The sequence below is a fragment of the Zerene cesonia genome, chromosome 3, assembly GCF_012273895.1.
Source record: "Zerene cesonia ecotype Mississippi chromosome 3, Zerene_cesonia_1.1, whole genome shotgun sequence".
Lineage (NCBI taxonomy): Eukaryota > Metazoa > Arthropoda > Insecta > Lepidoptera > Pieridae > Zerene > Zerene cesonia.
Genome location: NC_052104.1, coordinates 5,069,695 through 5,085,304, shown reverse-complemented (window position 1 = coordinate 5,085,304; position 15,610 = coordinate 5,069,695). Strand labels below are relative to the sequence as shown.

General features: G+C 31.1%; 2 protein-coding genes across 3 annotated transcripts in view; both read left to right on the top strand.

Annotated features, from left to right (window-relative positions):
* Positions 1–7,266, top strand: part of LOC119839481 (lachesin-like) — a 32,494-nt gene extending 25,228 nt beyond the window's left edge. Inside the window, exons 6-11 of one of the 2 annotated variants that reach the window (XM_038365764.1) lie at positions 684–812; positions 1,929–2,066; positions 5,136–5,285; positions 5,767–5,841; positions 5,921–6,004; positions 6,239–7,266. In XM_038365764.1, coding sequence (XP_038221692.1) covers positions 684–812; positions 1,929–2,066; positions 5,136–5,285; positions 5,767–5,841; positions 5,921–6,004; positions 6,239–6,339 — 677 coding nt within the window. In that variant the 3' untranslated portion in view covers positions 6,340–7,266. Of the gene's footprint in view, positions 1–683; positions 813–1,928; positions 2,067–5,120; positions 5,286–5,766; positions 5,842–5,920; positions 6,005–6,238 lie in introns of both variants that reach the window. The other variant, XM_038365763.1, reaches the window with a different exon arrangement.
* Positions 7,267–13,058: 5,792 nt separating this feature from the next.
* Positions 13,059–15,610, top strand: part of LOC119839238 (luciferin 4-monooxygenase-like) — a 6,321-nt gene continuing 3,769 nt past the window's right edge. The window contains exons 1-5 of the mRNA XM_038365461.1: positions 13,059–13,202; positions 13,295–13,437; positions 13,730–13,862; positions 14,273–14,494; positions 15,433–15,603. Of these exons, the coding sequence (XP_038221389.1) occupies positions 13,059–13,202; positions 13,295–13,437; positions 13,730–13,862; positions 14,273–14,494; positions 15,433–15,603 (813 nt within the window). The remainder of the gene's footprint in view (positions 13,203–13,294; positions 13,438–13,729; positions 13,863–14,272; positions 14,495–15,432; positions 15,604–15,610) is intronic.

Here is a 15,610-nt window from a genome sequence, read left to right as displayed (position 1 = left end):
TGTTAGTTACATTGATAATTGTCTCCAAACATGTAAGCGAGAAACTCATTGAATTATATACTCTGTATATTCAAACCGATCGATATAATAATTCTCTGTAACGTGGAATACATTATATTGTGTTATGAAGTACACAATAGTACAATATAATTACTAATTTTCAATTGATGTATAAATAAATGTACGTTTACTACGTTTGTTGCGTCAGAACATATTTGCCTTAACTTTGTAGTAGGTGTAATTTAAATCGATAAAATGTATACATTTATTGTAACACCATTTGTTACAATAACTGTTTTTCTTAATACTCTTTTTAATAGCAGTGTGCTATAATATTTGTGTTTTTAAACATCAATGTTTTATATTTTATTAATGAATAAACTTGTGATTTACATGAAAAAACAGTTTACATTATACCTAACCTCGACGTTCAATCATCGTCCATCTCACAGTAGGTACTATTTTCAATTTTTAAATCATAAGCATTTCAATAACAGTTATCTATAGAATGGATTTGTTCGTGTAACGTTAAACTTAACACATTGTTGTAAATGAAGCGGACACCACAATACTCTGTTCTCTATCTCAAGACGTGTTTTGATAAAATGTACTTACAGTAATTGGCGATTAATTCATTCATATACCATTGCATCTGGATGTCATTTTTCTCTGCTCTTCAACAGTAAGCGTGGTTGACGGAGAGACACTCACGATAACGAAGGTGTCCCGATTGCACATGGGAGCCTACTTATGTATAGCGTCTAATGGCGTGCCTCCTTCGATTAGCAAACGCATCATGTTAATGGTTCAGTGTGAGTATTACCAAGCATTACACTAAGCTGAAGTTAAGCCCGAGTGGATTACTTTGAATATGTGAAGCTCGACTACAGTAAGAATAGACTGAAACATCCATATTCCTTGTAGCGTTAGTAAACAGATTTGATGTGAAAACATAATATTCAGGGAGCAAATCGGTTCACTCTACGACTGTTTAAGGAGCAGAATTTCGGAATCATAAACCAATACAAGCACCACTCATACGTTTAATGGTTTTAAATCGCATGTGTTTTTTATTCTGCTGGGTAAATAGTTTAACGTATTTTTTAATTTTAAATTTAAATCTCGTATTTTGGCAATCCTAATACGTGCACGATTCGTTCAGCTGAGTAAAGTTAGCCGCTATTTTTGGACCACGTTGATTTAAAATTTCAATTTCATATTTACAGCGAATTGAATTATGACCGTAAGCGGATTGCATAAAGTGCACCGAAATATAAGCTTTTTGCTGTTATTTTTTAATATTTTCATGTTTAGTTTTAGCCAATAAATGGTTGTTATGTCAGTGTTTTACATACAACTGTAATTTCAGTATTATTTACTTATATTGCACATACTACATAAGTAGGTATACCTATTACATACTTATATTGCAATATATATTTTTTATGAATAAAAGCAAATAGAAACTACCCTGAATTCAATGTTCTTGTGTGTTTACAAACAAATAAACGATGAATTTTAAGAAATAGGTTTATCTGTATTTATACAATCTTTTGACGCTATAAACATCAATCCTTAAATTGCTTTCTTATATTTAGGGAACTATCCAAAACTCCAATAATCCAAATTCTATAAATAATACAACATAAAGAAACATAGATAGCATAGAATTTATTTCTATTCTATTACAAAATATTGTGAACCGCCTCCGCAAAATTTTGCTATAGCTACAGATCAACCTTTTTTCCGTTACAAAAAAGAAGTTCATCCACTCCTAATATGTCCATGCATTATTTTGCATACAGGACGTGTACAATTAATGATATATTACAGTTTGGTCTTTCCTAAATTTTCCAAAGCAACGTCAGATGTTTACCTCCATCTCGCTTTAGGCAGGACCCCTAACTAAATTTGTATTTCTGTCACAGTTCCGCCGATGTTATCAATACCAAATCAGTTGGAAGGCGCTTACCTAGGTCAGGATGTCACGTTAGAGTGTCACACCGAAGCCTACCCCTCCTCCATAAATTACTGGACAACAGACAGAGGAGATATGATCATATCCGGTAAGGTTCTTACTAATTTACTTTGAATACTTCCTATTAAAGAAAATACCTATTTAAGTATTTTTTATTTTATTTATTGAGTTATTTACTTTCAATATGTTTACGTTAAGTACGTTATTTATAACGAAATTTTTAGGAAAATTGTCCTTTTTTGCTAAATGAGTTGGTATTTTCTTAATTTTAGAATTGTATTTGAAATTAAATATTGATACGAATTCATATTTAAATATCAGTTTAAATCGATCAAAATTCAAGTACGAAATAAAAATGTTAAAGATAAAACCGCTAGTTTTTATTCATTTTATAAGTGTTATTTCTATGTTTTCATTACACGTCCTCAAAATTTATATAGCTTTTATCGTACAAACTCCACGTCAAATTTGATTCGCAGCACTGCGAAGCGGCGTTCTAAAACATCAGAAAAACGGCTGGCATTTTTATAGTTCAACGTGCCAACTAGTTTAATAGGGGTCAGTGTCTGAAATCAATTGTAAAATTTTGTAACTGCAGTCTATTTTACATAATTGAATTCTTCGAAACGAGCGATTGCTAAAACGAACAAATACAATAGTGAAACATAGTATTTAGGTTATTGAAATTCGTTCAAACGTAAGTAAGTTACAAAGAGAAAGTTTTCCAGTGATTCTTTGTAGCTGCTATAGTTTCCTGATAGAAATACGTGTTCGATGACTCGATGCTAATGTTTTATCTGAATCTTAGATGAGATATTATCAGGAGAAATTATCTCGTTCTAGTAGAACTGAAACGATCAGTCGTCATTAAATACGGGACATTCTATTGCTCAAATGCTTTTATTACAATATACTCGTATCTGCGAGATCTGAATATTGATTCATCACTAATTTAAAATGGATGTAGATCTATCTTTGCTAGTAATGTCACAACTTACATTGAATCCATTTGTGTAACTATTTAAATATAACACTTTCTCATCTAATACAATATGATGACTTTTAATTAATTATTTTTTTAATGTACTGGAATCAATTGTATTCTAATTAGTTAATGCATAACTTCATTGACATACAAGTTAATTGACAGCTTTTCATATCTTATACCTTTAAACGAGCAATTCTTGTATATATATATATATATATATATAATTGGGATCTCGGAATCGGCTCCAACGATTTTCATGAAATTTAGTATACAGGGGGTTTCGGGGGCGATAAATCGATCTAGCTAGGATTTTTTTTTAGAAAATGTCATATTCATGTTTTATTCGTGTTTTTTTTTTCCTGACATCTATTGGTGAATAATAATACTATTTTGCTTCGTAGATAGCTGGACAAGTGAAATAACACATAGGCACTTTTTATACCGATATTCCTACGGGATACGGTTACGCAGCACGCTTACGCGGTTTCAACCGCGGGTCACAGCTAGTATTCATTATTTAGACTCTCTATTTCGATTTAATCATTTTGCATATCATATAAATCATAGACATCGTCAGCGTCAATATATAGATATCCAAAAATAATCATACAAAAATTCAACAAATTGTTGACTGAAGGAATAGATTCAAATAGTACATACCTTATGCTTACATTACTAATCTAAACATAAGTAAATGCATACATCGATAAAATCAAATCCTATTACTCACAATGTAATTAATTGGTATATATCTACAAACCAGGGCAGATAATAATACTTTCCAACAACAGAAACCATACATCATGTACGACTAAATAACATACGCTGCTGTCAAAATGTAACTCTGTACGATTCTATCAATGATTTATTGCTCGATGATGAAAATAGTTGCCTTTGAAGGAAGTATACTAGCGAGACAAATGACCGTAAATTGAATTGATGTAAGAATTACTTAAATGCTTTTCATATGATTACTGTATTAGGAGAAATGTCGGTATTATATATTCCTTTTCCTAGAAACGATCATCATTTTAGTTTTGCTTTAACTCGTGGATATTTATTCAGTATGTAGCATATGAATGGCTTACTTGTAGGGCTATTATAAATATTTATTTGAGAAACTCAACTAAATAAATAGGAACACAAGTATTAGAATCCTAGAAAAACATTGTTTTCAAAATATAAATAACGATACAACTCCAATTACATTAGCTAAACATTAAAACTTTTCTTATAAGACGCTCATAAGAAAAGTTGCTAAATAGAAGATTGTACCAATATCTTCCATAATTGTGAAACGCGCATTTGACTAAGTAGTTGTTGAGAAAGCTAGCTCCGACGTGTAATGGTGAACTTTTTACTTTGTAGCTGATGTCGTTCCCTTGCCTGCAGGGAAAAACTTATTTCGCAATTCAGAATTTTTGCCAAACGAAGTTTGTTGTAAAATTTTCATACTATGTTATTTTAAGTCTTTCTAGCGATATTTGAAAATTTCACGTGTTTTTGTAACAAGTTTAAATCATGAAAAATTAAATGTATTATATATACGCAGATTGTATAAAACTAGACTGCCATTACTCGTTGTAGATCGTTCATTTCATAATATAATAAGATAACTAACTAGTTATAGGCCGCCTCGTTAGTACAGTGGTTAACGTCTGAGCGTAGAACCAAGGGGTCCTGGGTTCAATTCCCGGTGGGGACGCACAAAAAAAAATGTCTCGGTCTGGCAGGACACAGAAGGTTGATCACCTACTTGTCCCTAAAGAAAAATCGATCAGTGAAACAGACGTACATCATCTGCCCCATACGGGATACGGGATTTCACTTTTTAACTAGTTATGGAGACTACATATCGGGCTGTTTGTTTTTTTTTCCTTTGAGGGTCCAGGCCATAATCCACCACGCAGGCCAAGTGCGGGTTGGCAGATGTCAAATGTCTTCCAACTTTTGATTCTTGGTAATGCCGGTTTTCTCACGATGTTTTCCGTCACCGTTTGAGCCGTGGTGATGTTATCGACATGTGCAGATAAATTGAAAATTAAACTTATTTCTTGCACGCTCGTCTAGTCTCAACCCCTAAACGATTTTAAAAATACTTTACTTGTTACATACATATTGCAAATAAATGCGCAGGTTTTATAATTTAAGTAGAGATGGAAATTATAGGTGGGAAGTATGAAGCGATTCCTGTCGACAGCGGGTACAACAAGTTTATGATGCTCAAGATACGAAATATAACAAAAGAGGATTTCGGATTTTACAAGTGCATCGCCAAGAACTCTCTCGGAGAGACTGATGGGATCATTAAACTGGATGGTAAGCTTCGCGATTTCTTATTCTGTTATTTTATTTATTGGCGAATTTAACGTTAGAAATGTTCGCCGAGTAGAAAAATAAAAATAAAAATGTAAGGCGAAATATTTGACATAGACTATTAAGATGATACATAATAAACACATATTCGTTTTTTTATATAAACACCATTTTGTAAAGAACAGATTATATCTTCTTTCAATTAAATTACGTAATTGATAAGGATTAACTCACAACATAATCCAATAATTATTAAACTTATCCTTTCTATTCTGATTTATTTAAAATATTCATTTTCATGTTTCACAGGGCATATGAATGTCTTTTCAACCAATTTCATTATAAGAGGAGATTTTAAATTCGACAGTAATTTTATGTTTGTTACATCAGAAATTTTCACTGGGTTAACCGATTTTGACGATCCTTTTTGAAGATGGTTTGTTTTTTAGTACTTATTATGCACTGACTAAATCAATTGTTGCAGAAATCCCAGCACCACCATCTGCATTCACAACTACGCAGAAATCTATATTAGACAACCAAACAATTAGGAAGAAAGGTAACAAAACAGCCATCTAGATATTATGAAATTAATGTTTCATAATAACTATTTTTAATTCAAATTATACATCGAACAGGTCAATTACAAATTCTTCAAACGAACGACGCAATTAGTTCAACTTTTCAAGGTGAGGCATTCGATGGGCAAATAAGAGATTTCGGTATGTATTAAATAAACATTTATTTATTGATGCCCTTGTAACTTTTCTTTAGTAAATCCACAACCTTCATCGGCAAGTAAGCATTGTCGTTGATTTTATAGCTATATAGATCATTAGATAATTAACCATCAATAATTTTAATGATATTTGTTACAACAATAATTTATAAACTGGATTGATACGGAAAAGCACATTCCATTATTAAATAACCTCAAGTGCCTTTTTTATTTACAGATTTTTATGACAACTCGGCGTCATCATTTAAATTTTATACAACATTTTTAATTATATCACTATATCACATGATGAATATAACCAGATATTTAATCTCTTGATGTTTAATTTAGTCATGTTGTGATATCATTCCTTTCTGTATAACTTCATTATGCTGATCAGACAATAAATGTTAATGTGACACGTTTACATGTTATTTATGTTTCTACATTCTCATATATCAATAAGGTTATCGATAACCTTTCGCATAAAGTGTTTATTACATAATACAATGGTGTTTTAATAGCGTATTTTATTTTGCGTAGTCCCTAATGAATATAGTTTTGTATTCATGCATAGATACACTGCTATACTTGCTCCGGACATTGGAATAAAGCAATTTCGCTTTAGCGATTGTGTCTATGATAGCTCGTCTCTACGAGGTACCTAATAGCGGTGGAAATTTTGAAGTAATGATAAAGTACTTCAACAACAATTGTATGTTCACATTATTCGAATATTTTCCAGCATAATTTAAGTATATGTATATAATAGCGCTATTACGACTATACCAGATTCTTTTATCATGTTTATTACATATAATCTGATTGTAAATGTGAAATGTTTCCGGTACGATCAGTGCGGGATAGAAATCCTGTTTTATACAGTGCATGATCAGTAAATGATCATATAGATATAGGTGATTATAGACTAGGCCTAGACGATCGAATTTTCTACATCGATTTTGTAAATTTATTAAGCCTGGTGTAGAAGAAGTTACATAATTTTATTTAGATTTACTTGTTCCCGCACAAACTATCGATAAGGTTTTTTTTTGTGAGTAGTACGTTTTTACAAGACATTTGTGTTTTGGAGCTTCTAGATTTTTTTGTTGATTTAATTATATACTTCGTTTCTTTTGTTATTTTGATATTGTTCAAACGATGATTATGATTATATGCAGTATGAGTTAAATGCTGTTACGAATTAATCAATCTAATATATAGTAACTCAAAATGTACATTGAAATATTTTGTAACATTCTGCTATAAATGATTGCCAAAGAATATGTATGTTTAAATAAAAACATTGCTTTTACTCCGTATTTTATTGAGTCGAATCCCTTTAAATACAAAGTATAAAAAACTATTTTTGACTCAAATAAAATTGAACTTGGTACCAAATATTCCAAAATACAATATAATCAAATTGTAGATTAATATTTTGTAATCTAGTTGACAATTCGTGACAATTAACTTATGTCTGTCTGTCTGTCTCTTCCTCACGCCTAAAACAATAATCCGATTGAGATGAAATTATATACAGTGCTAGATTGAGACCCAATTATTCAAAAATCCCACTGTAACGGGAAATATAACCAGCCACATCAAACTGTCTATGCTTTACCTTAATTTTGCGGACGAAGATGCGGAAATCTAGTATTTTATAAAGAGGTGTAACTTAACATTCAATATTACCTACCAAGCACACCTATTCACGTTATATAACTGGCTAGCATACTAGCCTAGTATGGTCATAACCATACTCCATAGTACGGGTAGGTATAACCCCAACCGTATTCCATTAATATGTAACGAAGACCAATCTCAGTGCGGCGCCCTTTATTGTCTACATCAAATCAATACTGGCTGCTTACTGTATAATAGGACCATTAGCTAACCGTTACTACCAATTATTACTAAGCGAATTAACACTAGCATATACACACACTATAACATTAATTGTTACCCCGTTTTTGGTTTTATAATAATTAACGATAGTCTTAATACAGGTTCTATAAGTGATTCTTATCGGTTACATGGCACGAATAGGACAGATGATATAACGTGTGTATTAATAGTAAATAATAAAAAGATATTTAATCTTTTTTAACTTTAAAAACTTTTTGGAACGCTTTTAGGGAAACTAAATGATTGAAAAGTTTGTTTGATAACGAATTTAATACGGGCAACCATTCTGAGATCGAGATCATTTAATAGTGATTAATTTGATCTGAATGAACAGATTTTTAATAGATCGCGTGTTCGTATTGGGAATGACATATTATGTACAGATGTGTGCGTGCTACCCTGTGTACCGACAGAGCCAGCTGAGACCGTTAGTTCGTTGATGGTATAAATGTGTGCGTGAGCCATTTTATCCTTCGTAAAAGTCGAAAAAAGGATTTTAAGAATAAATAAAAGTAAGTAATAGCTACTAGCTAAAAAAATTGTCAATTTCTTAAATGAAATATTTAAGAAATTAACAATTTTTAAATAAATAGATTTGTAGGTTGTAGTTGATAATTATACAACAAAAAATAGGGTATTATTGTAATAATTAAATAGTAATATTGATTTTATACATGTTCTGTAGAACTTGGAGCTCATTTAGATCTCAATTTGAACTTGGCTGTCATTTTGCACATGTATGTTTTTAATGGAATAATCTTATTCTATATAAAATTTAAATCTATTAAATATACATATAATATTCCAGCTGAACAATTATAGTTAAGTCGTTCTAATTAGTGTGAAGTTATAGTGCACGGGGAGTGTGTATATTTAAGGAGTTCCTAGCCACGGCTCTTTTATACAATTATCTATAGATGTATTAATTGAGATTGAAATATAGTTATTTTGTGACTTATGAGACCTGTATGAATAAACTATCAATTAAGAAACTTAATCATTGAAATTGTTTAAAAGAAAAAAGCTCTATTTCTAGAATGACTCAAAGAAAAAATATCAAAATAGACACATAAACAGTACAGTATAAATTAATTAAAACCACCTGTCTAAATATAAATTTTAATATCTTGTAATTCAGGGATTTCCCCAAAACTGGAGTATCATGGCTGTGCTTATGAATAGATTTGGTAAGTAACATGTGCGTACATTAATTACGACTTGGACGTTCTTTACCAGCATAGGAATTCGTACTAACCAGTTGAAGCGTTTTTTTTAGATTCCTTGAACCTGACCTGACAGATTTAGACCCTGGGTCCGGTAAAGTGTTTTTCCCCTTTAAAATCGAACCGTAAACAATGAATTTGTGTTTGATAAGATGATTGGTAGCGTTTATGATGATTGCAAGATGCAATTATATCTAAATTAAGTTGTAATGAAAAAAGTTAGAAATTTCTATTGTGTGTATTTTATTACATATACATTTTACATATTTTCATTTTGTACTTTTGTGTTTCTGTCCAAAATATCAATCGTTTATTATTACCTATATTCACTGCCTTCTCCTTTAAAAAGAGCTTCTTTTAAGATGTAATCTACTTCAACAACAACAAAAGCCAAACATAAATACAAAAAAAAATTTTGTTTCTCGGACATGCCGGTTTCCTCATGATGTTTTATTTCACCGTTTTAGCAGTGGTAATGTTATCTACATGCGCAGATAAGTTGAAAAATCAATTTATTTCCTGCACGCTCGCCCGGTCTTATTTTATTTAATAATTAATTTAAACTTTTTTGTTCATAAAAAATAGCAAATATAAAGGAGAATTTGTATTGATAATGAATATAGCCTATATTCATCATCAATGCAGATTACGGCTATCAATAAGCATGCACCTTAGAGTATAAATAGGCAATCTATAGAGCGCGTGTCATTAAGTTTGAATTAAAAACCCAAGTGGGAACATCAATCAGTGTGAAAACAATACGCTTTACATTAAACGAGAAACATTTTATTTGTTTTTGCATAAAAATTGTGAAATGTAAAAATTAGACTGATTATGAAGCCAATTTTTTTTTTACCTTTTAAGTACAAAACAGATATTAATTTAGCCACTATCGATGCGGATTACCGTTGTCAATTGTATACCGTATTACAATACAACTAATGTAGATACTATTAGTTATTTGACATGTAGTAGTTACCCTCTGAGCTAGTACTTTTTTGCATCAATCTGTCTTTTGCCTCACTGTATACGCAGCGATTGCATGAAGGCAATCGATCTAGGCGTTATTTATCTTAGTATGTAATTATATGTAAATAATAAAAAAAAATCGACAGTGTCTGTTCAGTATTGAAAAGGTTCCTCGCTGGAAGCCATTCCTAGGTGCTGTACTAATGAACTGAGGGAATTTAGAACAGGCTTTTATGGTTAAGTCAATAAACAAAATTTCGTTACTTTGCTGTACACCGTTGGAAAGTTACCGCACTGGGATCCAAACCTAGGGGCAGCAGTAACGTTACGAGGGAATTAATGTTGAGGAATTAAAGGATATGTTATTATGCATCATTAACAAAATTTCATGTTTTGCTCTTCGCCGTTGAGGCATCCATTTTCCACCTTATGACTCCATCAATAGATCAGTTCACAATTTCTAGATTATAAAATTTACTAAAAGTCACATACAAATGCTAAGCTTAAGCCTAATCGGACACCGGGAAGAGGGTCATAATTCATTTCTAAGATTTAAGTTCATTGTGAATTATTTATTTCCCTGATTTTCATCATCAGATCTTGACTTTGTGATAATGGGACCACCTCTGGAGTACATACTCATTCGATCTAATTAAAAATTTCTTAAATCGGTTCACAATTGTCGAAAATATGGTTTAACATAAACAATAACGAAAGAAAAATAATAAATACAGACGTACATATGACTTCCTACTTTTCGTTTTTGGAAGTCGGTTTAAAAAGAAAAATGGACATAGACCTCTAGAACCTCCACCTTTTCGTTTTTCGAGGTCGGTTTAAATAAATAATTATTTCAAATTGTTATCATTTAATTAATTTCCTTATCTATCAATTCCTTTAAAAGAATACATTAATTACGCAACGCACTAATATTATAATGTATTTGTTATTTACATTACTTTAAGATATATGCGGTTTAATTGTCTACTCAATTTGAATATTTATCTAAACTGAAAATAACTTCGTCACTCTATAGGTTTGGTTTCAATAGTCCGTTTTTGTGTCATCTTTTTTGTGAAATGCTTTAAATTTAAATTATTTATATTACAACGTTTTATTTCTAGAAGCACTTTTGAATCGTCATAGCATAGTTTTATCATTAACCACCGCTTCGGAAAGCAGATTCTACAGAGAAAAGACGGCAAGAAACTGCAGTCACCCTTTTATAATAAAGTTAACTTTTTATTATACATAATATGTATATCATAATAACGATGCCAAAGAACAGTTCGGATAATTCTTAACCCACAACATGCTATGGAAATACATCTTCCATATCTTTATTAATTACTACAATATTAGAAATTAAGTAAACCGTATTTTTAGGTAATCTTTATTTTTCAGGTTGTGATATATGTTGTCTTGAAATTTTGGAATTGATACATATTTTAATATATAATAAATAAAATAATGGTATTCTGAAATTAAACATTCAGTATACACAAGACTCTAATTTAACTGAAAATTACGCAATTTATGCTTATCACATTACTTATTGTGAGTAGATAACTCTACTATAAAAATAAAACGTGAGCAAGTTTTTCGGTAATAGCTACGATGTCTTCAAGTGATTTGTATGTGTACGGTGACCAAAATATACAAGTTCCCGCGCATCTACACTTTGGCAAATATATGCTAGACCGTTTAAGAAATGTACGGGACACTATTGCTCTGGTTTGTATATATCTTAATAATACGATTAATTTATAACTTGATGACATTATAAATTTATTTTATTGCGTCTCACACTTATACATTTATACATAAATTGAAAACATCCACGAGAAAACTAGACTCATCTATATGTATTTAATCCGTGTAAATAATTTATAGAGGAGATTGTTCAAAACTTCTGTTACAGATAAATGCGGAAAACGGAGAACAAATTACATATGAAGAGCTCACACAATCCGCAGTCAACCTGGCGAGCGAGCTGATGAAGATGGGGGTGGGGAGAGGGGACATAGTCGCACTGGGAACCGAAAAGCGCAGCTGTATTGTACCGACCGTACTGGCTATTCTATTGACGGGGGCTTCTTATACCATTTATAATATTAAAAATGGAAAATGTGAGGTTTAATAATTTATTGTTTTTCTTATAAATATACTACAGGTTATTCTTTTAATTGTTACTGATATGCAGAAAGATGATACGAGATATTAGAACACTTAAATCTAAGTTAAATTATACTTTTCTTCACCTATTGCGATATTAATCTAATACAAATACCCCTAATTTATAACGCTTTACGCACGTCATTCTTTAAAATTTACTCGTAAGGAATGTGTAAAAAACACAATTTATTTAACAAATGTACCTTAAATTTGAATAATTCAGTATCAATTGTAATTAGTGTTAACTTAATGTATTATATTGTATCTACATGTTTTTCAAAAATGATACATTCCTGGCAGCCGTTTTTCATATATATCATTATTTTTGTATGCATAAATTACATTATTTTCAGCCACATTGAGACATGAATTGTCAGTTGCTCGACCAAGCTTTTTCATATATTCCAAACTGTTTTGGGAACAATACAAGGATATTATATCAATATGTGACACCATTAAAGTATGGATGACGTTTGATGATAAAACTGAAAATGTTTCGTGCATAAACACGCTTATGAACCGTTACGTTGACATCCAACACTTTCAACCTGCTGAGGTTAAGGGTCAAATTGATACAGCGTTGATTTTTTACTCGTCGGGAACCACAGGTCTGCCGAAAGGGGTGTGTTTTTCCCATTTGAACTGTATTTTAAATGTAGTACCTTACAAGTAAGTTAAATAACTGTATTATATTTTAAATGCACACGCATTCCACATGAATTTTCAGGAATAACTTATAAAAACAATATAAATTCTTTATTTTCAAGCTTGGATTATGGATCGATGAACAGGTTCTTCATCTGTGGGGAATTGTATCATAGTTACGATACTTTTTCAATATATAAATATTTAAGCCTAGGAAAAACAATTGTATATGTAACGAACGTTACACCTGAAAATTTACGAAAATGTTTAAATGAATATAAGGTAAGAGCTGAGAAATAATGGAGGTATCCATAATCATTTTGTTAATTCTCATTGACTTGAATTCAAGGCTAAATAATACAAACCTATTTCAGATCGATATGGCTATGCTATTACCAATCCTTATTTATGGTTTGTGTGACTTACAAGACGCAGACGTTCTTTCGGAATATTTGAAAATTATTTATAGCGTATCAGCACCTCTGCATTATAAAACAATCGAGCATGTCAAGAAAAGGTTAATTATTCAAAAAGTTTACTTTATAACTTCGTTGATAGAAATGTTTTAGCATAGCACTCCATATGATTTAAATATAATATCATACATATATTTAATAAGCGCCTCCTAATACATGAATAGCTTGTATGAGTATATACCTATACAAAACGACCAACGGCTTTTTCCTTCCTTCCTTCATCTCTATCGATAGATGTTTAAGATGAAACGTCACGCTAGACAAACTTTATCCCTCTGTAATATTAGAATAGAGTAATCGTTACTAAAATTTTCCTTACACTACCAACGGCAGATTCCCAAATCTCAAAGAAATAATTCAAGGTTATGGCATGTCAGAATGCGGAGATATAACATCTGAAAATTGGGGTACAAAAGGACCAAAAGTTGGCAGCGTTGGTATGGCTTCACCTGGCATTGTTTTGAAAGTAATTGTTTTTTTTAGCTATCATAAAACGTGTTTTTGTGTTTGGTACTTTTGAAACATTAACCATAGAACAATTTTTTTTTACCATAAATAATATTAATAAAAATACAAAAATTTTGATTGAGAATCCGGTATCCATTAAGTTTTGTCTCATTATTATTTAAATGTATTCAAATAATGGTGTAACAACATAATAGGCCATAAAAATGTAACCGGACATCGAAGGCTGTCCCATTATTTAAAAAAGCCTAAAAAATTTACTGATAAGCTTTAATTTAATTATGTCACTTATAATTTTTTATGAGTTGTTGAAATACGCATTTATTATAATATAATGTGAAATTAATTATAATACAATGTTAACACTATGTTTAAAGTTAGATATTATGAAATAATTGTTATTTATAACAGGTTACAGATACCAATACTGGCAGAACGCTTGGCCCAAATGAAAGGGGTGAAATACGCGTCAAAGGTCTCGTACTTATGAAAGGCTACATCGGAATCGACCCTTCCACGTACTTGGACGAGGATGGCTTCCTCAAAACTGGCGATTTGGGATACTACGACGATGATAAATACGTTTATATTGTTGATAGGATAAAAGAAATACTGTTTTATAACAGTTACCAGGTGAAACTTATTTATCTTAATTTTTGGGGAATACCTCTAAAAATTTAATATTTACGTCACTATTTCAATTCGCGATTGAGTAGGTACATTATTTTGTGACACAAAAAACAGATACATTAAATCACACTAATATTATCAATGTGAAAGTTTATTTATTTGAATATTTGTCCGTCAATCACAATGAAACTACTGAAGGGATTTTAATGAAGTTTGGTATACAGAAAGGGTATGAGGTAGGTCTGAGAATCGGCCGTCATCTATTTTTCAAACCCATAAATGATAATAGGAAGGCAGAACAGCTTTGCCGGTTCAGCAATTAATATAATTTGTTTTATACCCGATGATAGCCCGACGCAAAAGACGGTCTGTTACTGTTATATTAAGTACTAATATATTTGTTTTTTTGCTGTAGAGATCAAACGTAGGCCAATTGATGTTCTTATATTAGGAGTCGTCATTGAAGAATCTTTAATAAGCATCTCTAGTAATAAATTTGCGGAAGCATGCTCCATAAAAATTAAAAAAAATAATATAGCTATTTCATTACAGTTGTTAATTAAATGTGCATTCAATTATAAGTACTTACCTATACTATTTTATCCCTGTTTGTTTTCTTATTATGTTATTGAAAATGAGATAATAAATTTAAGAAAATGTTGTGTTCCACTTGAGTCATGCATAAATTTAATATATATGTACATTTTTAATAGCCATTTATAATTATTATAAATTGATGTTATCTTTATAATATGGTGACTAAATTTACATATTATAAATATATTAAAACAGCTGAACCAATTGCAATGAAATTTGGTACGTAGAAAGCAGGACAACTGGAATACCTTTTTAACCTGATATTCCTACGGGATACGGACTTACGCGAGTGAAACCGCGGAGCGCTGCTAGTTTTCTAATAGTTTGCGTATTTTATCTTTCAGGTTTCACCATTAGAATTGGAAACAATACTACAGATGCACCCAGATGTACTCGAAGCAGGTGTGGTTGGCATACATAGTGAGGTACATGGCGATAAACCTACAGCCCTGGTCGTAAAAGTACCTGGTTCTAAAGTCACTGAGCAGGAATTAATCAAGTATATAGGTGCTGAGGTATGAA